General features: G+C 39.8%; 1 protein-coding gene across 1 annotated transcript; it reads right to left on the reverse strand.

The window, feature by feature from the left end:
• Nucleotides 1-25959, reverse strand: LOC126475275 (putative DENN domain-containing protein 10 B). The gene is made up of 8 exons (XM_050103024.1): nt 25520-25959; nt 25198-25397; nt 24848-25076; nt 11494-11597; nt 8244-8342; nt 3551-3668; nt 553-688; nt 1-248 (listed from the first exon to the last, which is right to left on the reverse strand). Exons 1-8 carry the CDS (start codon nt 25557-25559, stop codon nt 113-115), a joined length of 1062 nt encoding a protein of 353 aa, XP_049958981.1. The 5' UTR covers nt 25560-25959; the 3' UTR covers nt 1-112.
• Nucleotides 25960-26319: the final 360 nt, after the last annotated feature.

Here is a 26319-nt window from a genome sequence, read left to right on the forward strand (position 1 = left end):
TTAAATGGTTGGAACTAGCAAATTTCATTTCAAAGTATCTTGTGAACAAGCTTCATAACTACATAAAGTTACACGCTTTTATAAAGTTCATAACAAAATGTATTTTTGTATTTCATAGCAACATCATATTCTCGGCAACAGCAAGATTGAAAAGAAAATTGTCCAATGCTTGTGGAAAATTCTTCTCACGGAGTGTTTCAACTGAGACCATCATCTTCCCATCTGGTGTAGTTACAGTTGCCAGTGATCTGCAACAACACAAAAATGTCAAGCACAGGAAAAAAAATTTCTTCCCTGTCACATGCTTAGCAACAGCCTAGCTTGATGTTACTACACTGAGTGAAACTGCAAGCGGGCTCTGTTCACACACAAATTTAGCTAACATGTAGACTGTGTGTTAAACATGATCGACAAAAATTCACAAAATATAAGTTTTTTTCTGTTCTGTAGGTTTTTCCATTTTTAAGTGAATTGTAATTTATACCCCAATGAAAAATTAAAATAATATGCTTCTAGTGAAAGTTAAGTGTTTCAATCTCATTTGTATTGTACCTTAGATTCTGTAGAAGATCTCTCGTCTTTTCAGCAAGCTCTCTGATCATCTGTGCTTCTGTAATATTAGGCTGGTCTGCCAGCTGTACCATGAAGACTGCTATGTCTTTGTGTGTTTTAGTCATAGCCATACTTTCTGTAACAATTATTTAAAACAGAAAACTTGATACCATGATTAACGATATCATGAAGAATTGAGTAATTACTAGAGGACATAAAACTGATGACACTATTCATCTAATATAACAACTTAGCAATGAAAATAATTTTTAACAAATCTACTCACCAAGCAGTGGCTGGAGAAAACAGACACATATGCAAGGATTCGGAGCCAGTGACTCCTCTTGGCAGAAGGGTTGCAGAGGAAGGAAGAAGGGTGAAGGAAAAGAACTGGAGAGGTTTAGGAAAAGGAGTCTTTCCTTCTCATCCGATCCAGTTAGTCTCACCTGATCTGGTGTTTTGGGTGACTTTCCCAAACACTAACCCTTTTAATAAAGCTCACTAGTCCTTTTCCTTCACCCCTCTTCCTTCCCCTTCAAGCCTTCTGCCAGAAGAAGGGGCCACTGACTCCGAAAGCTTGCATACATAAAACCTTTTTTTGTGTGTGTGCTCTCTCATCATCACTTGGTGAGTAGATACGTTATGTAATGTAATTGGATAAATAAACAAACAGTTTGATATTTTAAAAAGGAAATCAACATAACTACAGCATCACTCATTCTGTCATCAGCACTAATAATAAAACTGTGAAAATGTCATGTCTGTCTGAAGACACAAAACTACTCATGAATTTTCATGAGGTTTTCGCAGGCAACTTCAGCGTACCTTGGGGCACTGTACAGGCCTTATTTCACAAAAATCTGATCATGGAAAAAAGATATATTAGTTGAAAGTTTTAGTTTTATCCTTACTAATATTAAAAATGTGAAAGGAACTTTGTCTGTTATGTTTTCAAGATCGACTTGCTGAAACGATTTTGATGAAATTTGGAATGGAAATAGCTTGAATCACGAGGAAGAATATACGCTACTTTATGAGGTGTGTAGTACAAGATATTTATTGATTTGAAGAATATTACCTAAATTAGTGAAAGAAATTTACTCGTTCAAATAGCTATTTACACTTTGACTTTTGATCTTTCTCATATTTGTGAAAATGCTTTTATTGGTTGATATGTGCTATGTGATACGATTCAAAGTAATGAATACAATTCCCCTACAATCTTCAATGTGTTTAATCCATACTTCCATACAATTTGTTCCATAATGTACGAGGGTAATCCCAAAAGTAAGGTCTCCTATTTTTTTTATAAGTACATAAACCTGTTTATTTCTACAATGGTTTACATCAGTTTACAGCTTGAACATTTAGCTACTTTTCGACATAATCACCACTTCTGTCGATGCATTTTTGTAGACGCTGTGGCAGTTTTTGTATGCCCATGTCATACCAACTCGCCGCCATGCTGTTCAGAAAGTTATGAACCTCTTCTTTCCCCTTGTCATCGGAGCTGAATCGCTGGGACCACAATTAATGCTGACAGGTATGTGAGACTGAAAAACCTCAAACGGGCAATTTTCTCTCTCTCTCTCTCTCTCTCTCTCTCTCTCTCTCTCTCAGGCTATTCTAATTCGTGTGACCACTGTTAAAACAAGTCAGATGTGGTTGCAGGTCATGCAAAAAGTTGTGCTCCGCTCTCAACTTTGCTCACAAATTATAATGGTGACAACCAGCCATGAAAGCACTACTATTCTGTATCAAAGGTGGGAACATATCCCACTTATGTGACACCAGTTTGTGCAGGATGGCGGGAGTGGGTTAGATGTGGGGTGTCCAGATCAGTAGGGTTCCTCGAAGTAACCAAGTTGTAGATTCAAACAACAATGCCAGAGGGTTTATTCATGATAAAAGGGGTCCAACGGAGGTGTCTGGGGAAGCAATCAACAACTTGGAAAAGTGGCCACTATAGCCAAAGTCCCGGGATGGCATGGGAGTGTGGAAGAGGACCATGTTAGCATGTCAGAGGCTGGTGTGGTTGAGAATGAAGTGATCATGTTATATCCCCTGGCTATCCACATCCGGCCCATCATGTGATTTCCCTCTCACACATCTATTGGCCAGGGAGTGTGAATGACATCCACCTAATGCACACCCCAATCAGAAATCCTTACCATGTGAGCAACAACAGGTCAGCAGCATGTGCTGAAGCCATGGGTGGACTGTGAACAGTTTCCACAGCATCTCAACTTGAAGTAAAGGAATGTTGAGCAACGGTGTGCACATTCTCTGTGACAACACTTGCCCACAGATCGCTTGGCAAACCGTTGCGCTTCTGCAACAGTTTCAGTGGAACATAATCACCCACCCGCCCACCCTATAGTCCTGACTTGGCACCCAGTGACTATAACCTGTTCCCTAGATTAAAAGAACATTTGGCTGGAAAGCGATTCAGCTCCGACAACAAGGTGAAAGAAGAGGTTCCTAGCTTTCTGAACAGCATGGCAGCAAGCTGGTATGACATGGGCATACAAAAATTGGCACAACGTCTACAAAAATGGTGATTATGTTGAAAAATACCTAAATGTTCAAGCTGCAAACTGATGTAAACCATTGTAGAAATAAACAGGTCTATGTACTTACAACAACAACAACAACAACAACAACAACAACAACAACAAAATAAATAAATAAATAAAAAAAATTGACATTACTTTTGGGATTACCCTCGTACATGTTGCGTACTGTATAGCTCCTGCTATAGTACAATGCATAGATGCGCGCTCCTGTCCATGCCCCTCTGTGTACTCTCTGCTCAGCAGCGACTCTGCACATCATGAGCTATACTTACCCGACTAGGCATGCACGCATGCACAATCATCACAAAATATTGTATGGGTGCCCTTGATTAACATAATATCAGACTGATCAAACATTTAGAAGAAACCTGTTGCATTTTGCTCTCACACAGGAAGCAATGAAAGTGAAGTTATAGACTCACCTTTTGCATGAGGCGCTACTGTAATCTCTCTAGCTGGGAGATTCACTAACAAATCAAACAAATCCAGTCGGGAACATACAGCACTATCTTTGCATCCAGCTATATAGTAAGTGTTACTCTGCAAGATAATAAAAGTGCATACTTTATTATTCTGGGAGAGAATCCAGTTCCGAATTCATAAAACTGATGTGCTACAAAAATTAATGCAGATTTTGTGAAACTGAGTTTAACTATGAGCACATAAGAGATTTCACCCATTTATGTATCATTTGCACTATGCATTAACATTTATATTTATATCCAATAACTCATCCTAAAATGTGTACAATTTTGTATTTGCGATAATCATGAGAAATGCTGGCTGCAAGAAGAAGAAAAATGTGATCAACAATTATATTTGCAAAGAGGCTGCCAACAGTCAGCTGAACAGGAATTAAAATAATAGCCAATCTTTAATAATAACCACTAATTCACACATCCAATACAATTACCATGCAGGAATTACAGACACACATCTGCCAACAAAAATACATGTACGTTGTTAGTGTAATTGGAAACAAAACAAAAAAAACTCTGTTCTGGCCCACAAAGTGCAAACCCAAGTAATATCAATGTAATCAGTGTCATCTGCTTTGGAGCTCAAAGTATGCATTAGTAAAGTGTTGTAACTTACAAATTCTGTAATTTATTCTGACAAAATTCTCAAGTAATTTAATCCCTGCTGACTGCACAACATGTTGGGCAGGAATTCAGATGATTAATAAGCAGCAATTTTTAGTTTTCTTGATCAGATAAATGCCTTTAAATGCAGATCTTTCCACTTTTCGAGTTACCTACATGATTAGACTCTGTATATCATACATCATATACATATATCATATACTGCAATTGTTCGTTTCTGACACGTCACTTCTTCTGTTATCGATGGTTTTCTCAATTATAAATTAGCACATTTTTCACTTCCAGTCTGGCATTAAAGCAATGCTTGTTGTATCCATAAAATTTGCAAGTTCTGAGTTACTACATGTTTTATATTGATGCATCATCCACTATATTACAAATCACAAGTGAAGTCATGTCATGATCTACTCAAATGAAGTCAATATTAAGGAGGATGTTCACTTAATAGTGCAAAAGTTACTCACCAACACAACATGCATTATTACACCTGGTATTTCACAGGAAAGAAATGTTCCAAAGGCTCATTGATACTGTACTACCAATGCCTTATTTTTTAAATATCAAATCTGCTTGCAACTTCATTGTAACAAATGTAAACTTAGTCTTGCATTAATAGCAAACTTACCACACACAGGGAAGCCAGTAAAATTAGGATTTAATGCTCTATCAACAAGGTCATTGGAACAAAGCACTGTACAGGAGCCACCTGCCTGGAAGGGGTAGTGGAAGAAAAAAAAAAAAAAACACTGAAAACTTTCATTCCTTTACTTCAAGTTGAGATGCTGTGGAAACTGTTCACAGTCCACCCATGGCTTCAGCACATGCTGCTGACCTGTTGTTGCTCACATGGTAAGGATTTCTGATTGGGGTGTGCATTAGGTGGATGTCATTCACACTCCCTGGCCAATAGATGTGTGAGAGGGAAATCACATGATGGGCCGGATGTGGATAGCCAGGGGATATAACATGATCACTTCATTCTCAACCACACCAGCCTCTGACATGCTAACATGGTCCTCTTCCACACTCCCATGCCATCCCGGGACTTTGGCTATAGTGGCCACTTTTCCAAGTTGTTGATTGCTTCCCCAGACACCTCCGTTGGACCCCTTTTATCATGAATAAACCCTCTGGCATTGTTGTTTGAATCTACAACTTGGTTACTTCGAGGAACCCTACTGATCTGGACACCCCACATCTAACCCACTCCCGCCATCCTGCACAAACTGGTGTCACATAAGTGGGATATGTTCCCACCTTTGATACAGAATAGTAGTGCTTTCATGGCTGGTTGTCACCATTATAATTTGTGAGCAAAGTTGAGAGCGGAGCACAACTTTTTGCATGACCTGCAACCACATCTGACTTGTTTTAACAAGTGCTGAGAAATGTGTGGGCCCTGTCCACACATGAAGTGGATTCCACCAACACTGCACATTCAGCACATACGTGTGCTAACACGCACATCAAATGTGTATGAGCTGTCTCTGGCCTGCGCTTGTTCCCTGCAAATAGTAGCCACCACACTGCTGCCAGGCCAACACTGCCCACCATAACATTGCCTGTTGCTGCTGTTCCACTGCCCAATAAAAGGCTGCATCCAGTACTGTTGTTGCCTGGCCTTGCCATGGCCATTAGGGGCTAGGTGATGGTATGAGCTTTGTCACCATCCCATCACCACTGTCTAAAAGTCATGGTGTCCATGCCATCATGATGCACCACCACCATCTTCACATGACGCTACTAATGTGAATGTTATTAGCCACTGCTTTTGCATCCTGTCACTGATCTTCCGCTGAATTGACATTGAATGTTCTCCCTGTAAGGTTTGTTTTTCATCTCTTGCTTTGCAGACATGCTTGTGTGTGTATGTGCGGATGGATATGTGTGTGTGTGTGTGTGTGTGTGTGTGTGTGTGTGTGTGTGTGTGCGTGTGCGTGTGCGTGTGCGAGCGCGAGAGTGTATACCTGTCCTTTTTTTCCCCCTAAGGTAAGTCTTTCCGCTCCCAGGATTGGAATGACTCCTTACCCTCTCCCTTAAAACCCACATCCTTTCGTCTTTCCCTCTCCTTCCCTCTTTCCTGATGAAGCAACCGTTGGTTGCGAAAGCTGGAATTTTGTGTGTATGTGTGTCTATCGACCTGCCAGCACTTTTGCTTGGTAAGTCACATCATCTTTGTTTTTAGATATATTTTTCCCACGTGTAACGTTTCCCTCTATTATATTCATTTTTCATATTAGGTGCATTGTGCTGCCACCTACTGCCAGTTACTCCATATCAGCGACTCAGTAGATGTTAGACATCATGAGAGGGCAGAATGGGGTGCTCCATGGAACTCACGGACTTCGAACGCGGTCAGGTGATTGGGTGTCATTTGTCATGCATCTGTACGCAAGATTTCCACACTGTTAAACATCCCTAAGTCCATTGTTTCCAATGTGATAGTGAAGTGGAAATGAGAAGGGACACACACAGCAAAAAAGCATACAGGTTGACCTCATCTGTTGATTGAAAGACCGCCGACAGGCATCCACTTCTCTCCATCATGAATTTCTGTATTTCCGAAAGTGAAATTCTGTATTCATTATGTCACACGTTGCCACGACATAACCTCTTCCCCACACAGCGGTACTGACTGAAAAAATTTAATTCCTTGGTACAGCTACAGCCACTGTAACCTCCATTTCCAGATATCCCTTGCAAAGGTGCCTTTGTAAACTGCCTCAACAAATTTTACCCGAGTGTTGGCCAAAAGGCAACTACAGCAAACAGCAATCAATGAGCATGTGCCCGTGCCCCTGCCCCTGACCCCCCCCCCCCCCCCCCAGATATTTACACGCAGTTATAGCATTATTCGTATGACTTTCAACTATGAATGATGAATGTAAATTGAAGGTGAGTGTATTAGCGATTTTCAATCTAGAGAAGCAATTACTTCAAGAAAATACAATTGTACAAACCACTATACTTGTCAATGTTTGTATCAAAGTGAACTTTCCTTAATGGATCTGTTAGGTTTTATATGAGTAATTTTGTTCCTAGTGAATAAATAAGTGCTGGACAGAGTGTTGCAGTGAATAAGGAGTAGTTTCAAATACAAATGGCAAGGGATAGCTCAAGCCTAAATGACCTTTAGCCACAGTGTCACAACTTGCAGTGGAAAGGGGTAGAACTAATTTAAATCCCCATAACTTACGGTTATAGTCAAAATAAAACATTATTAAACCTCTCTTTTACTATGTGAACATTTCTCCTGGGCTCCCACTAATAAGTGCTGGACAGAATGTTGCAGTTAGAGAGACCTCCCATGGGGTGATACCAACAGGGCATACACCACCAGTCACCAAACCACTGTTGCATAGCTAAACCCTGCAGCCATACACAGTGGTGGGCCCTGCGCCACTTGCCACCAATGCATTGCAACTTTCATCCCAAATGCAATATTCAGCCCACTGCTGCAACCCACTGCACCTCCTCCCTGTCAACCAGTTCATTCATTGTATATTTTGAGTCAGGAAAATTTTTGTCAGCAACACTACCTTTAAATGATTCAAATATGTGTGATACATAAACACATTGAAACATATAACAAATCTGTACATCTACCCCTGAAACTCAATTGGATATTACACTCCCTCTGCCCCCAGCTTGTAGGGTCCACCTTCTACAAAATGGATTTCCAAACTGCAAATATGTTGCAATATCAGCTGTACGTTGTAATGTAATATACAAACACTATAGAAACATAAACATAACGTGAACCATTGGTAATCTATCTTATTTTTATTGGTAGTGGTTGTCTTAAGTAATCTATCTTATTTTTATTGGTAGTGGTTGTCTTAACTATCACTTATATTTAAAACTATTGTTCATACCCAAGATTTTCCATTATCGTATCAAACAAACACTAAGTTCTCTTCACTTCAAGACATTTAGTATAACTCCTGTTCTAGAAAAGTTTTACTATTAAAATTCAGTTTCCATAAGTGATCACAGTAGTTAAAGCATTTACCTTCAGATCAAGAATTTCTTCAGGGGTGTTATCAACCCATGGATGGAGTATATCATTTGATTTTCGATGCCACATCATAGCAGGGAAAGTACGGATCCACTGCAGCACAAAAAGAAAAATCATATACACAAAGTGTTTCTGCACAGCAGTTATGCACATGCGTGCGTGCGCGTGCACACACACACACGCACACACGCACACGCCAGAGAGAGAGAGAGAGAGCACACTTGGATGATGGGAAAAATCACATAGCAATGCATGGTCAGAAACGCTTTCCTGGTGTGGAACTGACCACACAAAACGCAAGAAAGGAAGGACATTGACAGGGTGAGAAAACTTATTTATTATGCTTAGTACAGTAGAGACCAAGCAATAAGAACCAAAATAAACTGTGGTTGCCATCAAAGAAGGTGTTCAAAGTTACAAGTACAGATCTTTATGTAGGCCTCACATCACCAGTGGGTGGAAGATCTGATGTTCTGGAAAATACCACGCATGTTCCACACTCGCCTAGCAGCTCACGGTGTGTGCAACAAGTTCCTCGGCACTGTTAATAGGGGTTTTGTACACCAGGGTCTTGACATTTCCCTAGACAAATTAGTCAAGTCCAAGTGAGGTCTGGCAATCTCACTGGCCAATGCACCAGACCACCCTGCCCAATCCAATGTTGTCAGTAAATTGCATTCAGATGGTGACTCACATCATGCCTGTAATGTGAAGGGCCTCCATAATGCTGAAACCATATAGTATATGGCATCTCAGTGGGAACATGTGCATCGTAAAATAGCTGTGGCAATACAGTGTGTTTATAAATTATAAATTAAACAATGGAAAATCTAAGATGATACAATGACAATATTATGAAAAGGATACACTGCTACTTGCCATACAGTGAAGATGTTGAGACACAGACATGCGTAACAAAAAAAGCTACTAAACACACAAGCTTTCGACCAGAAGGCCTTCTTTTTCAATAAAAAACAGACACACACACACATTCATGCAAACGCAGCTCAGCACACATGACCACTGCTTCTGGCTTTTCATAACATTGTGTGTACAAATTAGTTATACAAAAGTAACCTTTAATTGTGAAAAGGGTAAATAACTTACAGAAATGTTTGATACAGCACTCAATGCAGCACACCAAGTTTTATTCCTGCCTAACAGTCAGTTCCCAACATTCCCGCTACATGGCAAAGGTGAACGAGTTATTCCAACAATCATGGAGTCGTATAATGGTGCACAGTATGTGCAGTGCTGTTTGCGGTTTCATGAATCCAAATTTACTACTACAGCCTAGAGACAATTCAGGACTAAATATGGCAAGCCACCTCAAATAGAAACTGTTTCACTGAAATTGGCTGTGTGCCACACACAACGATGGGTCAAGGTCAGCCAGTAGTCTCTGAACCTGGGTTATTACAACACATTCGCATTTTGATCATGCAACACCAAAGGCCTCAACTTTTCCCTCAACGCTGTCATTTAGCAGAGAGACATTGTAAGACACATGATGCAATTAAATCTGGCCTGGAGGGTTGCAAACATAAACTCGCCACATTGTCTAAAATACACATTAGTTCCCTATTAAATTTATTCTTCTACTTTATGCCTAGGATACTAACAGCTGCACAGTATGAATGTCTGGATTGGACATTGGAATCTACCCCTGTTGATTCCCTTAATCCTCAGTACTCTGTAATTAAAGGCTTCGCACCCCTACGGTTCTTAGTAGTCAGCATTTGCAGGATAGTACAATTTAAAATCCATCACTATCGTCTGCCCATTCTCATTCCCATGAACTCACACATTCACAAAAAACCCTCAAATAACAAAACTGAATCTACTGTAATTGTACAAAATGTGTTGTTAAGATTCAAGGAAAATAACAATGCAGTTGCTCAAATACTGCGAGATAAAATATGTACAAAGTTCATCACATCACCACTAATGGTACAGCAGCTGGAAAATTTATTGATGGCTCTTCATGACCTTATTTGTACCATACAGATATTACTACAACACAGCACTGCTCATTGGTGGACACAATTTTTAAAAATCTGAAACCTGTGTATTGTAAAATATGTTCCTGACAAGCTGATGCATAACATTAGTGTCTTAAAATGTGACAGTCTCTCAAATGGACAGACCGGCAAACATACACTTACAATGAGCATAAGCCAACTGCACGAGTCTTTAATGAAAGAAATTCTCTCCCTATTTTTATTCAAATATCAAATCATTCATTTTAGAACTTCACAGGTTAACAGGTTGAGTTTCAAAGTGATTACAAGAGTGTCGATTATTTTTTTTTTTTTTTTTTTTTTGGGGGGGGGGGGGGGGTGCGTGCTGTGAAACAATTAGTTAAAATAAGTTGCTACTGTTCATGTTAAAAATTTATTCCTTACTATTGACTTCCAGATTAACTACTTCACAGAAGTTAGAAATGTACCAATAGTGTTGGCAATTTTTGCATTACGTGCTGCAGTTGACAACTATTTATGTGGTGAATGATAGGAAGTAAACACAATGAATTATGAGATGAACAATTAGACAAGACGGATGAACCAATGAGAAAGTAGTGTTGAATAAAGATCATCATCATAATGGGCAGAGTATGAAATAACATGGCAGCATAATGGAATATACTGTGCAGAAGGTTGTCATATAAAATAGACTATTCCATCAAATTTGAACTGCACTCTTAGTTCATGGATAACCACAATCTTGGAAGTTTGGACATTTCAAAAGAACCTCCACAAAGTTTTCTGAAACCTCATTGGGCTATGCAACAGATCAGTCCATTTCCACAGCCACTTTTCCTCCAGTCACATTTGCTGGCATCACCAACCCAGAACCAAACAATAACATTGGAATATGAAATAATATCCCAAGGAACATACAATACACGCAATACACGTGAAAACCAGTTATCAACTTTATAACCATAATAGCCACATCAAAAACCGACAGTCTCATGCTACACATGTCAAAAACAAAAGTAATCATGGCTTGGTGAGTAGATTTTTTTATGTATCCAATTATATATGATAGTTTCAAAAGTAATCAGTTCGTATCTTCTATCTAAATAAGTCATTAGATTCAGAAACTCCTGGTCTACTCCATAGTATCACCTGGTTTGCTATGACCAACAGGAACAAATTACCAATAGTAGCATGCAATGCAAGAGCCGCTGACACTGTAAGTGGACTTTGACCTCACAGAACACCTGCTGATTTTGACTTACCTTCAACAGTGCTTCCAAGCTGTGATGGTAAACAATGATCCTCTTCTTCAGCAGCAGGCCAGTATATATTAATATTGATTCTAAACCAAATGTCTGTATCAGCTCTGCAATTGAGAGAGGTAATTACAAGTTAGTGAGCACACTGTGAAAATTATTTTACTCTCATTGCAGGTCACTAAGTGTATACACAGAATGTACCAGAACCCTACCGATAAACTTTCAGAGCTTGTTCAGGGTCATCTACTAAGTGTTTTGGTACAAGGAACAAATGGTGACTGGTGGTCTCTTACATAGTAATTACATTTTGTTTGGCTTCTTGCCCCAGTTAGCTTTGAACATGTATTGCACTGAAAACAGCGCATAACATTGCAAACGCCGACGGTATGCACTATGTGTCAAGTTTACATTCACTCACAGTACCTGATGTTGACAACAATGTAGCGCTTCTATTTGAGCACAAGTTTGCATCAATTACTGCTCAGTTCTGTTGGGGATTTTGTCTTCTGGTGGTGTTAGTTGTGCATTAACAGTTATACACAGCAATATTATGGACAGGCTTACTGATGAAGAGTGGTCCGAAATGCAGCTCTTGCATGGGTTCACTGTAAACAATGGAAAAGCAGCACACCAACAATACACTGAACTGTCCCTGGATTGACAGCAACCACATCACAGTAATTTTGCATATGTATGTAGGTGCCTATGAGGAACTGGAACTTTCCACTTTAGAATGTAAGTTGCTGGCTATGTGAGGTACGCTAGAACACAACACCTAATATAGAAGAGAATGTGTTACACACAATTGGTGAGACTCCTGCCTCTAGTAGCCAGCATGTTGCATGAGCTCTGAATAAAAGCCGATAAACTGTATTGAAAGTCTGCATCTGTATCATCCACATATACATCATACAGTCTAACAGTGTGTGGCAGAGGGTATTCCTAGTACCACAAACTGATCCCCCCTTCCTTGTTCCACTCACTAATGGCATGTGGGAAGAATGACTGTTAGCAAGACTCTGTATTAGCTCTAATTTATTGAATTTTCTTGTCATGGCCATTTCACAAGGTATTTGTGGGAGGAAGTAATATGTTGTCTGACCCTTCCCTTTTTTGTGATTTTAGGTTGCACAACTATAGTGGTCATTAGCGCCCAGACTAAATTATGAATGCACTGCGAGACACAATGTTAAAACAGCAACTAAAAAGGACAACACTATAAAAGGCACATTAACAGGCAAGGGATTAAAAGAAAACAGCATAATCAAATGTCCTTAGACAGGTTTGTCAAGTGGATAAAACGAAGAACGTGAGTAGCCGCTCCTGGGTCATCCGCTAAAACTTCATACAGAGTACATGGCAGGCCAAGATCAATGCGCAGCGTATTAAAATTTGGACAGGACATTAAAATGTGGCGTACCGTCAGCAATTGCCCACATGGATAGAACGGCACCAGTGCAGCCGTCAGCAGATGGTGGTGGCTGAACTGGCAGTGTCCAATCCGTAACAGGGCCGAAACGACCTCCTCCTGCCGAGAAGGGCGTGAAGAGGTCGTCCAAGCCATGGGGAGAGGTTTCAAGGCCCGAAGCTTGTTTTCAGTAAGTGTAGACCAATCAACATGCCACAGTGATAAAATGCACTGACAAATGACCCTGTTAAAATCAGATGAAGGCACACAACAAGAAGCTGTCCGAGGCTGGAGGACCACAGCCTTGGCCGCAGCATCTGCAGATTCGTTTCCAGGGATACCGACATGGCCAGGAACCCACAGAAAGGTAACCGGAGAACTGTCATCCGCCAGCTGCTGAAGAGAGCATTGGATACGGTGCACAAAAGGGTGAACCGGATACGAATCACTGAGGCTCTGGATGGCGTTCAGGGAATCAGAGTAGATGACATAAGCAGAATGTCGGTGGCGGCAGATGTAAAGAACAGCCTGATAGAGGGCCAATAGCTCAGCTGTGAAGACCGAACAATGGCCATGGAGCCAGTATTTGAAACTGTGTGCCCTGACAATAAAAGAACACCCGACACAGTCAATGGTCTTAGAGCCATCTGTATAAATGAAGATCATATTAATGAACTGCGAATGAAGTTTGACAAACTGCGAGCGGTATACCGAAGCTGGGGTAACCTCCTTTGCTAGCGAGCTGAGTTCAAGGTGAACGTGAACCTGAGCCTGGAGCCAAGGTGGAGTCTGGCTCTCGCCCACTCTAAAGGTTGCAGGGAGCGGAAAATCAAGTTGCTGAAGGAGGCGGCGAAAGTGAACTCCAGGGGGTAGCAGGGCAGATACATACAACCCGTATTGACAGTCGAGAGAGTCGTCAAAAAAGGAACGATAAGACGGGTGGTCGGGCATTGACAATAGCCGACAGGTATACCGACAAAGCAGTATATTGCGCCAGTAGGTTAGTGGCAATTCACTGGCTTCAGCATGAAGAATCTCGAAGGGACTAGTATAGAACGCTCCGATATGACCCTTCCCGAAAAGCGTTCTCTAGACATTTCAATAGTAAATCTCTCCGTGATGCATAACACCTCTCTTGTTATGTCTGCTACTGTAGTTTGCTGACCATCTCTGCAATGTTCTCGCAATGAGTAAACAATCATGTGATGAAACGTGCAACTCTTTACTGCATCATCTCTCCCCCTCTCTCTCTCTCTCTCTCTCTCTCTCTCTCTCTCTATCCCCCATATTAGCCCTACTCAGTACGGATCCCAGACTGATGGAAATTACTCAAGAATCAATTGAACAAGACCTCATAAGCCACTTCCTTCAAGAATGAGTTACATTTCCTTAAGGTTCTCCCTATGAATCTCAGCTTAACACCTGCTTTTCCTAATATTTGTTTTATGTGGTCATTCAACTTCAGGTCATTCTGGATAGTTACTCCATGAGGTTTTAGGGCAGATGCTGTTTCCAACAATTTGTCTGCAATAGCATTTTTGTGCAGTAGTGGATTTCTTTTCCTACATGTGTGTGTATATATGTTATATTTATTTACGTTCAGGGTCAACTGCCAAGACTGCGCCATTCATTAATCCTTTGTAGGTCATTTTGCAAACTGATATTGTCTTCTGGTGTTTCTACTTTCTTATAGACTACTGCATCATCTGTGAACAGTCTTAAGGAATTCCAACATTTCTACTAGATAATTTAAATACATTACAAACAGTAATGGTTCTATCACACTTCCTCAGGATACTCCTGAAATTACTTTTACATCTGTCTATTCCATTCCATTAAGAGTGACATGTTGAGTTCTATTTGCAAGGAACTCATGAACCAAGTCACAAATCTGGTCCAATACTCAGAAAGACAGTATTTTTGTTTTTACTAAATAGCTGTGTGGGATGGTAACAAGTGCCTTCCTGAAGTCTAGGAACACAGCATCAACCTCATCACCACTGTCTACAGCGCTACGAATATCACGGAGGAGCAAAGCAAGTTGACTTTAATAAGATCTCTGTTTGCAGAATCCATGCTCATTTTTATAGAGGAGATCTTATTTTTCCAAAACAAAAGTCATAATTCTTGAGCATAATATTTGTTCCATAACTCTACAACATATAGATTTTAATGATAAAGGTGTATAATTGTGTCCATCTGTCCTACAACCCTTCTTTGAGATGGGAATGACCTGTACTTTTCTTCCAGTTGCTACGTACATATCCAGTGATCTACAATAAACTGCTGCTAGAAGGGGAGCAAGTTATTTTGCGAAATCTTTGTAGAAACTTATAGTTGTCACATGTGGACATGATGCCTTTCCACTACTCATTGTAGTTGCTTTTCCACTGTGCAATCGGTTATCTCAGTATCTACCATTTTGACTTTAGTACGATGAGTATAAGGCAGGACCATATCATGACCTTCTGCAGTGGAAGACTGAATTCAGCAGTTCGGCCTTCTCCTGTAATCTTCCATTTCTGTACCAGTTTGGTCACTGAGTGAATGAACAGACGATTTCGAACCACTTACAGATTTTATGTAAGACCAAAACCTCTTAGGGTTTTTAATTGTATCAGTTGAAAATTGTACTTTCAAAGTCATTGATTACTTCTCTCACTGCTCTCCTCCTGCTCATTTTCACTTCACTCAGCTTTTGTTCATCAGCTAGGTTTTGACTTCTCTTGAATCTGTGATCAAGTCCTCTTTCTTCATTTAGCAGTTTTCTAGCATGGTGGGCCTTCCCCAAACCCTAAGACCTTGCTCAGCCCCATACCCTAAGACCTTGCTCGGACCATACCTGTCTAAGGCGTACTGAATGATGCTTTTCAATTTTATTACATTTGTGCTCTACATATCCTCAGTGTTGAATATTTTATACTGACTACTCAGAATCTCTGAAATTTTTGCCTTGTCACTCTCACTAAGCAAAAGCATCTTCCTACCTTTCTTAACATTCCTTGTTAAACCTGTAAAGTTGCTATCACAGGTGATCCCTGATCCCTTCCTCTATGTTAACTGACTTTATAAGTTCAAGTCTGTCAGTTGCTAGGAGATCCAAGACAGTACCTTCATGAGTTGGTTCTCTAAGAATTTGCATGAAGTAATTTTCGAGAAGGAAATTCAAAATAATATCACACAAATCCCTGTCCCTGGCACCAGTTTTGAAAGCTCGACTCTTTCAATCTATACCGGGCAAGTTGAAGTCACCTGCTATTACAATGGCATGATCAGAAAAGTTATTAATGATATTCTGCACGTTCCCTCTGAAGAGACTACAGATCCTGACCCAGGAGATCTATAAAAGCATCTGATTACCATTTTTGACCAACCTTTGACACTTAACCTCATCCAGATTAATTCACATTTGGAATCCGTGATAGCCTCGCTAAATATTATCAATTTTTTTACTGCAATAATTATGCCGTTATCACTGGCTACTAACCTATCCTTATGACAAATATTCCAATCTGAACTTAGGATTTCATTGCTATTTACTTCCATTTTAAATTAACTTTCTGTTCCTAATGCTGTCTGGGCATTATAACCTTCAATACATGATACTAACCCACTGACCTGTCCTTTGACACTCTTGCAGTTTACTACCATATTAAACTTTCCCATACCTGATCCGCAAGGACGAGCATTTTCCGAGAACTATGTGGCTGATGTCTCTTTGGTTTTGGCAGACAACTCATTGCAGATTCCAAGAAGGGTTCCTCCAACCTAAAAAAGGCCCACATGCTTGCCACATGAAGTCAGCTACCCTAGAAGCTGCTTCCTGTGTGTAGTGCACGCCTGACCTATTAACGGAAAGGGAGGTCCAGCAATTTTCATCTGATACTGTCACAGAGTCACTTGAGCTTCTGGTTTAGACCTTCCATTTTGCTACAAATCAGAGAAGATCCAAACCTTGCAGCCAGTGAACTTCCCATTTTGGGTGGAGTTTGCAAATTGGTTCTTACTGAAACCCCCAGTTTCCCTGCTTCCATGTTATTTACAGACGAGGCCGTGTTTACAAGAGAGGGTATGTCTCACAGTATGAATAGCCCTGTATGGGACGGCGAAAATCCACATGCATTGGTGTTTCAATTCTATCAAAAGATGTTTGCTGTGAATGTATAAGTTAGCTAAAGTGTTGTATTGGAACCCCCAGAAATCTTGCTCGCAATGACACACGGATCTGTAACACAGCCCAAGGTCTAGGTTAGGTTGAGAGATGATACCTTGGTTGTGTTAACAGGTTGACCTGTAGCACATCCAAATGTTTATTTTTCATGCAATATTGAAATTAATTTGACATATTTAATGCAGTTTCTGTTAAAAAACTAAAGATGCATGGAAAATTCAGGAAATTTGTACCAAATAATGGACAACTCTCTGATGAGTATTTTGATGCCTATTGTGTACATATACCTTATATAAACTAAGAAAAACGCAAAAAAAGGGGGGGGGGGAGTCCATTATATAACTTTTATGATACAGACCTTTACTGTAAACAATTTTGTGACTGGACCTTAACTACTTCCAGACACAATGAACAGATTTATGTACAAAACATTCCTTCAACATGTTCTCCCTCAATTCCTAGGTGTGCCACTCAGAATTCATCAGCTCACGTGATTTCAACATGATGGAGCACCAGCACACTTTGCGCTCAATGTTATGAACCACACTGAAGTACATTTTGGATGACAATGAATTTGTCGTGATGGTTCGTGTGTGAAGGTCGGCTCGGTCACCCGACATGATGCCAATGGACTACTTCTGGGGGCATGTTTATGAGAATCTGGTCGATACTATGACAGATCTGGTTGTTAGGATTATTTGCAACCACAGAGGTAGTACGCCACACTCCTAGAATTCTTGAGCACATAAGACATTCAATAGTGTGTCACTGTACACTGCTGTGATCATGGTGGACGGCATTTTTAACAATACATGTAAGGGAACAGTTAAGCATTTGTTGCCTGCCGTAGAGTACACCAACAGACTAGATTGTACACACTGTAATAAAAGCGTATATGTTTCGTCTGAGGATTGTTGCAGTGCCCTGTGTTGTACATTTTGGTTATTGCATATCACAGGTTTCTTCGCTGTCCTTAACGTCGTTTCACAGAAACCAGGTTGATTGTGTTAACATACTCAATAAATCACGTACATTATTACTGTGTAAGGAGACAACGGAGACTGTGGAAGCCTTACAACAAAATACTCAGAAGGTAGACCTGAATCACCTCTGAAAGATGGTCAATGGAGCTCTGGCTGACCCTGAATAAAAACATAATTGCAATTGAAATGAGACTTTTTCGGTCTGCTCACACATGCCCAATAGCTACAACAGCAATTTTCAAAGTAGAAAATAAAACACTAGTTTCCAGTAACACTTCGTCCAGCTTATTCATAGTGAGACATAACTGATGGGGCTAAATGCACAATGACCAACAGTTAACAATCTAAAATACTGGCACTACGTTTCTTGTGTATAGGTATTATCTCTTTCCAGCACCAGAATGAAAATAATGCTTTGGGATAACATAAGTACATTAATCAAGATTTCTACAAGATATAAATATATAAGCAGGGCTGGTTCGAAAACATTGTTGCACACACGTGATATATCAGTTGGTAACCCCCCATCCATTTTTCTCCACAAGCGACATATCATTTGGTGCGTCCCTTCTTTCCTTCCTCTCTCATTAGTTGCCTTTTCTTGACCTCTTAGTACGGTTGTCAAAAATAAATTCAAGTTTTGCGAGTGTGGAGATGGGTTGTCTGTGCGACCAATTATGATACACCTTGTATATGAGTTTTGTTCCACAGATGCCTCTGGCACCCCCACTTGCTTGGGGCTCCAAGTGCTCACTTGTGTCTCTTGGGCCTTAAACTGGTCCAGCTCACAAGAGTTTTCACTAACAAGTGCATCTCTAATTGCTAAATACAACAGGATTAGTTAATAGTGTGGAGCATTATTTTATGAATGTATAAAGAAAGTGTCTTGGGGAACTCTTGATAGAAGTTGTTACTACTGTATTTTGTAAGACACAGTTCACATCAAGATGATACAATATGCGATATGACACATTGCAATAAAGGTCGTACAATGCAACACTTATCATTGTGACTCATTTTCTCACTGGAATGATACAATATGACAATGCGACTCACCATACCGTAAGCTACATGATAGCATGAATCACATATCACATTTCTATTTCAGCTACAATTGCGATCATGAGCTCTTCTTCAGTGGACATTATTGCGGCTTATTATTCAGAACTCAAAACTGTAAAAATAAAGGATATACTGGGTGCATTAGTTCAGTGCTATATACATCAAAACATTGTTCAGCTGTAGTTTCTTGTGGGGTCTCTCAACATGAATAATTCCACAAATTCTACAGAATGGGTCCAGACTTTCCACCTTTTTGGAGCAACTAGTATCAGTTACCCTGAAAGAGACAAATTTTCAACTTGCTATTTCTCCTGCAGAGGGGTATTCACAGCAATAGGCTAAGTTGGCAGAAGTGTGAATGGTGATAAAAATGCCATATGAAAAGTTAAACTTTTGTAAGATAATCTATTATGGTGCTTCATTCAATGTGGTGCATATGTAAACAATGACAACAAATTAATAAAACTATAACAGTATTTTTATAAATGTTCAGTTTCACAAAGTAGTATATAATTCAGTTTGAGGAGTATTGAGGAGAAACATTGCTGGATTTGAAGAGAGAGCAGTCAACCTCAACTAGGTAGCAGTGAGGGGTAGACAAAGTATGTGAAAAAATAGAAGCCCATGATAAGAAAAATCCCAGTGTCCTCCTGAGCTTCACTTAGTTGCTCTTTCAGAAGTAATAGGAGCTTGGCTGTCAGTTCTCTCTTACACAGGAAGCATTAAAAAAAAAAAAAAAACAGGGACCATCATCAGCTGATGACTCCCAGTGCATTTTCATAAGTTTTTGATTTAAGGTTTTGTTATGTTAGTTAATTTTGTATGTAGCATCCTATTACCTAAAACTCACCAAACATAAACTAGCCTGCAACTGCATTTTCACTGCAGACTTTTCAAAATATGACCAGTGGTTTACTACTTTGTGAAGGCTCATGATAACTATGTATAATAACCATAAGAAATCAGTGCATTATCAAGCTGTGATATCAGATTATGATAAAGATTGCATAATGGAGAACATGCATAAATCCCAAACAGTGATTACTAATCTTTCACTCAAAAAGGAAAAGTTATCCTTAGAAATTAACTACAGAGACAGATGTACCTCTGCTTCACTACACAAAACATTTTTTTAAGCACACTGAATGAGATGAAATTTACCTTATCGTGTACTGTACGATGACTTGCGTGGAGGAAACAGCATTGCGTATTGCACTGGGTGTCACGATAGAGGTACATGGCTATATCATATCACTGTCATCCTGATGTGCACCAGTTAAGTCACTTACGTGTATCCCTAGGCACTCTGCCAACATGGGTTGCTTCTGTGTTGTATCATAAGTCGCATTACATATTGAACCACATATTGTATCACCTCAGTGTGAACCAGAGCTCAGGCAATGTTGGGAGCACTTCGTGAAAGATGGAATGGGAACAGAAGGTGTGTCATCAGCTAGTTTTAAGTACCCAGTATGAGAATATCAGATATAATGTTTCTTATGATAAATTTATCTAATCCCATGTATCCCAACCATAATGCATCTGGAAACAAAATGGTCAGCAATATGTGACAGCTGCTGTAGAACTGTAAAACACAGTAGCTTTGGTGGCAAAAAGCTAAGTAAATTTCTCATGTTCAAGCCTCACAACTAACTCAAGATGCAAGTGTGTTTTGTAGTTCTTTGCTAGCTGTTCAATTTAAACTTTGCTTCCACAATTTCATGTAACCACTATCTCTGGCTGTGTAATATATTGAAAGGAATCGTGAAGAATAAGAAACAAACTGCTACCAACACTGAAAGCTTTGACATTCAGTACCGAAAACAAGTAGGCTAGTCAGTTTTTTTGTCTCTAACACACCTACACTGATGCACTGCCAATCTAAAGGAAGAAAATAATTATGTTTAACACTGTCTTTACACATAACTTTAGTCATGCTGTGAGCTTCTGACATTCTACTTATACTCCACAGCACTACTATAGACACTATCTCAAGCTATGAAGCAAATGTCATCCGTATGTATAACTCCGAACCAACTGAACCTATCAACCAGATAAACAGGGTACTTATAATAAAAGTGCAGCTATTTATGGAGGTCCAGTGGGGGCTTTAATTATTGTAAGGCAGCAAAACTTGGTAGATATGCTAATGAATTTTATGCAGAACCTACACTGGAAAAAAATTTGTTTCAATGTTTGCCGCCAGATGCAAATCTGGTGTTGTACACTGTATGAAGGTATGATATCGACACTGTCATTTGACAAGCCATAACATGAGTGAATGGTATGGCTTTCGAGAAGAGAGACCGTGTGAAACTGTTTTATGTGAATGGCGGCAATTACAATGCTGCAGTGAGAGTATCACCAACTGAATGTCTGAGGAGACACCAGATGTCATTAAATGACTTAAAGATGATAATGAAATTCAAAAACACAGCTGAGCTTGGTGTGGCACCTGGAACAGGGAGCTGTGCTATCGCGGTGGAAGTTAATGACTAGGTTGCTATTGCTGTAACTGACCATACAACACGTACCCTGTGTGTGCTAGTGCTTGCAGTGTCACGAGGACTGTTCATCCACTGATCAACAGTACAGAAAGTTTTGTGGTCTATTTAACCTCTACAAAATCCAAAAGCTGCAGCAACTGAAACCTCATGATCTGCAGCAACATTCTAAATTTTCTCTTGGTTTCTGGCATGGATCGAAATTGATGACGTGGCCATTCAATATCCTGTCGAGGGATGGGGCATACTTTACACTACAAGGTGCAGGGAGTACACAGAACTGCCGAATTTGTGGTACTGTTAAATCGCATGCTGCGTATGAAGATCCATTACACTCACTGTATGTGACTATGTGGTGTGGATTCATAAGAACTGTCTATTCTTCTTTGAAGAGAATACATCCAGGGGGATCTGTCAGGTGTACCGTGACATCTGCACATCACTGAGACCTACTTGTACAGAATGTGATTCCTGCTTTGTAAGAGCAAAACTGAGGAAACCACTGTTTTCATGCAAGATGGGGCAGGCAACACACTGTGTCCCTTGCCTAATGAAAGTTGTACTTACTGCAAACCTTCCATAAACGTTTTGTCTCCATAGGTTTCCCAGATGCATGCATTGCAAGATCACCTCATCTGAAGCCATGTGACTTCTGGCTCTGGGGATATCTAAAAGAATGCATTTACCCATGGCACATTCAATCTCCACCTGGTCTGAAAGCCAGTGTACAGGAACAGGTCGCTTAGATTCAACTGGAACTCCTGCAAGCAACTGCTGATCACATTGTTTTATGGATGGAGCATTTATTTTACCTTTTCTGGCCACGTCCTGTCCCTAATCCATTACGTTTGGAAACATTTATGTATGTCTTTCTTGCATTCACAGAGCCAGATTTGGACGTGGCAGCAAAATTTGGAACTAATTTTTTTTTCCAGCATGTACCATGTCTGCATTAACTCATTAGCATATCCTCCAAGTTTTGCTGCCATACAATAATTGCAGCCAACACTGGAGCTCTAAGAGTAGCTGCACTTCATTTATAACCAGCTAGTAGGTTTCATTCCACGGTAGAATGATGTGGCTTGTGATGCCTATAAGCAAACCAAAAAAAGAACAGAGTATTGATAATATTTTTTCCACCGATATCTTGAAACATAGGTTGTGATGACAGACTGGCATTATAAGAGGTATAGCATAGGCTCACAGATGACAATTTAGTTTTGAGTTGTCAGCGCTAGCGAATGAATACAAAACCTTAGTAGTTGTGAAATATTAATCTGTACTTTATCCCGAGGCCTTCATTAGATTGAAAACTGACAGTCTGATTCTAAGTTGGCGAAGTGGTATTGAAGGCTTTAGTTAATCCTAAGGTCCTTTCCAGCAACACAGCTTATTTGATTCCTCACAACTGTCGACATGGGACTACAGTATTATAACACTACCTCTCTCATGAATTATTTAACACAAAAAGAAATTACATCTTATTCAACATTTATTGTGTAAATAATGTCATTAGAGATTCAGTAAAAGCTGCGAAAGGTCAACCATGGGGAAAAAACACAACTTTGTCCATTTCAAAGTAATCAACCCACCAGTGTCATAGGCAATTTTAAGAAACCGAAATGTGAGTCATCAGACAAATATTTGAACTTCAGTCCTCTTGAATGCTAATCTGCTAACTACAGCATGAGTTGCTTGGTGACATTTTTGAAATGCTTATCTTTAATGAGCAAAGTCTGGGTATATCAATAAACAGTTAGTTGATACAAGTAGCAGCATGGACCTTGGTACAGATGTTGAAAACCATTGGCATTAATGTTCTTTCTTAGAAGTCTGTATATTCGACATTTCTGAAATAGAATACAACAAAATGTGAAGCTGTTCACTGACTTGGATGCCGCAAATACAGGTGGCAAGGTGTGAGTTTGGACAAATGCTCTTTATAATACAGAGTTCTTTCCTGATTTTAGGAGTTTTTGCTCTTATACACACCCATTTTTCTGCATGTATTAAAACAGATGGAGAATCCTGATTACTCTTCTGCAATCCCCAGAGGACAACTGCTATGTTCTACAGCTACATCAACAATAATAAGTATAGCCAAGTCTTGAGTACAGTACACAAAATCAGTGATCCTCAACATTCACTGCAGAACTATTGGCAACCTTGGAAGGGCAGACAACCAAAAGGAACTAATAGTGCAAATGAAAGCCACACTAAGGCAACCAAATGAAAGAAACTGTCTTCAAGATACAATCATGTTAACAAGAGGAAGAAGCCAGCTAAGACACTATATATTAGCTGAATCTATTGTGAACTAATTGAAAATCTTGATCACATATGCACCAGTGTGCTCATGACAAGATTTAATGTGTGCATGTAGTTTCTTTGTTTTCCCTCCCTTATTTGGAGATTGCTCATGTATGTTGTGAAGAACAGATTGTACAATACTTCTCAAACTGTTACACTGAAGAAAAAAATAGTTACAGGAGACATACAAACAAAAACCAATGTATATACTAATTGTTTTACTCTTTGACACATATACATAATTATCACATAATAAAGCTGTCCTTTTAATATCAGTCCTCCCAAACACGCATCAATAATTATTATTTTGCCTGAACCAAAATGAAAAGAAGACTGTAACACCACTGATATTTTCTGTACTTCTGGCAATCACACCTGCTGTGACTGTGCAACAGTATTTGGAGATCTTTGCAATTATGTTTATCACATTGTTATGTAGGTAATTGTTTCCAGATCCACTATATATCAACTACATTTACAGCACTCGTTGTTGCGTCTTATTTTGCTGACAGTGAGTGTTCACTGAAATCGACAAGTCTTTGAAGGGAAGGATCATTAGAGCCTAAAACACAACAACAGCAATGTCATAAGAAACTGAGCTACTACTTGCATTGGAGAAGGAAATTTACCTTGTCCTTTTCATAAGAACTGAAATTTGCTTTGCTGATTTAAAGAAACACTATAAAACACGAATCTGGATGGCTAGGCAGGGTTTCAAATCAATATCCCCAGTGCAGTACCATAATACTGCAAAACCATGATCAGTATAAGATACTGAAAAGTGCTCTTGTGGCCATATAGAATTCCCTTTAAGACATTTATTAAAAACAAAGTTAATGATATTGGAAACAACGCAGTTCTATTCAAATTATATACTAGGCCTATTTTTCTTGCCATCTATGACTAAATAGCTACCAACCTTTAAGCATGGTGTGTGGGATGTTTTTCCTAGATTCAAAATCCTTTGCCAGAAAAGTTCCATTTTCTTCCGTGGTGCAGGATCCTCTCGTGATTACAGACAAATATAGCTGTAACATGACAGCTGGATTTCCAGTCTTGCAGTAGGTTTTACTCAGTATTCTACATAATGTCTCGTATTTCTCCGGATTCAAGTCCTTAGCCCATAAGATTAAGGCAAACTGCTTCAGCTACTGGAAATAAAGAAATGCGTACGTTGATCCACGTCTCTCTGCTGAAGTACAAATAATCATGAAGCATGTTGCTTTCGGATTTTGTACCAGATCTACAAACGTCAATGAGAAAACAGACCCTTGGTAGATTGTCAGACTCGAACACTTCGGTGCAGTTGATATAATACCAGTTCTTCCCGTAACGACCGAATACAAACGGCTGCGGCGATACGTGATCGCCGTCCAGGCCACATTTTCTTATCATCAGCTGTTGCTGATGCGCGTCCGTGATGGACGGATATGTCCATGTCCACAATACATCACCGTTACTATCTCGCTCTGCAGGAAGATAAAACAGCTAAGTAGAATTATTACAGCAACTAATCACTTTATGACCTATTTCCCTCTTTGCCCCGACATCAGCCTGTATATACTTAAATCCATCGCAAAAAAATAAATACCTATAATGTTGCATGCAAGTAAATCCACGATTCCAGTCATGACAGAATAACTCCGATGACCGATACAGTCTTCAACGACACTCCTATTCTCCTACGCCTACCAATTGAGTGTTTAGACTGTTTACTTGCTTCGTATCATGTGGTTTGTGGTTTCGGCCAATCAGTGGTGCAGTATTTGACAGCAAGAAAGGAATAAAAATTACTTTGAATAAATAAATAAATATCTTAGAAATGGAAGTTTGTTTAATGGTGACGTATATATTGGCATTAGGCAAAACTTTTCCTTCTTCCTTTACTGTAGAATGATATTAACGTCCGAGCTTTTGCAACGGCCAATTCACACTGTCCGTCACGTCACGTCACGTCAATCCACTGTAAACACATGCGAACGAGCATACCGCAGAATAATTCGCCAGTGTCCACTACTCTTTACTTTAGTGGTGGGCAGGAAATCGCGTATCTGTTAGAAATCACAGTGACTGAGAAGTCGCAGATATTACAATAACAACTTTACAGAATCTAACTGCGATTTCAGTCACAGTTAGCAGTCGCAAGTAGTATTTCACATTCAAAGATGTGAGCCATCTATTGGTCGAATTTAGCACTGCTTTCTGCGATTTCAGTGACAAGTCGCAAGTAGTAACTAAAAAGCGCGGTTAACAGTGGCATCTGTTGGCCAAAGTTTGTACTACGCTCGTCTCTGCGATTCGCAGTCGAGTCACAGGCGTCTAAAGCTAGCGAAATGAGGGATGCTCAACTACCGGACCTACCGATAGATGGCTCTAGCGCGTGTCGGCAAG

This window comes from Schistocerca serialis, chromosome 4, assembly GCF_023864345.2.
Source record: "Schistocerca serialis cubense isolate TAMUIC-IGC-003099 chromosome 4, iqSchSeri2.2, whole genome shotgun sequence".
Lineage (NCBI taxonomy): Eukaryota > Metazoa > Arthropoda > Insecta > Orthoptera > Acrididae > Schistocerca > Schistocerca serialis.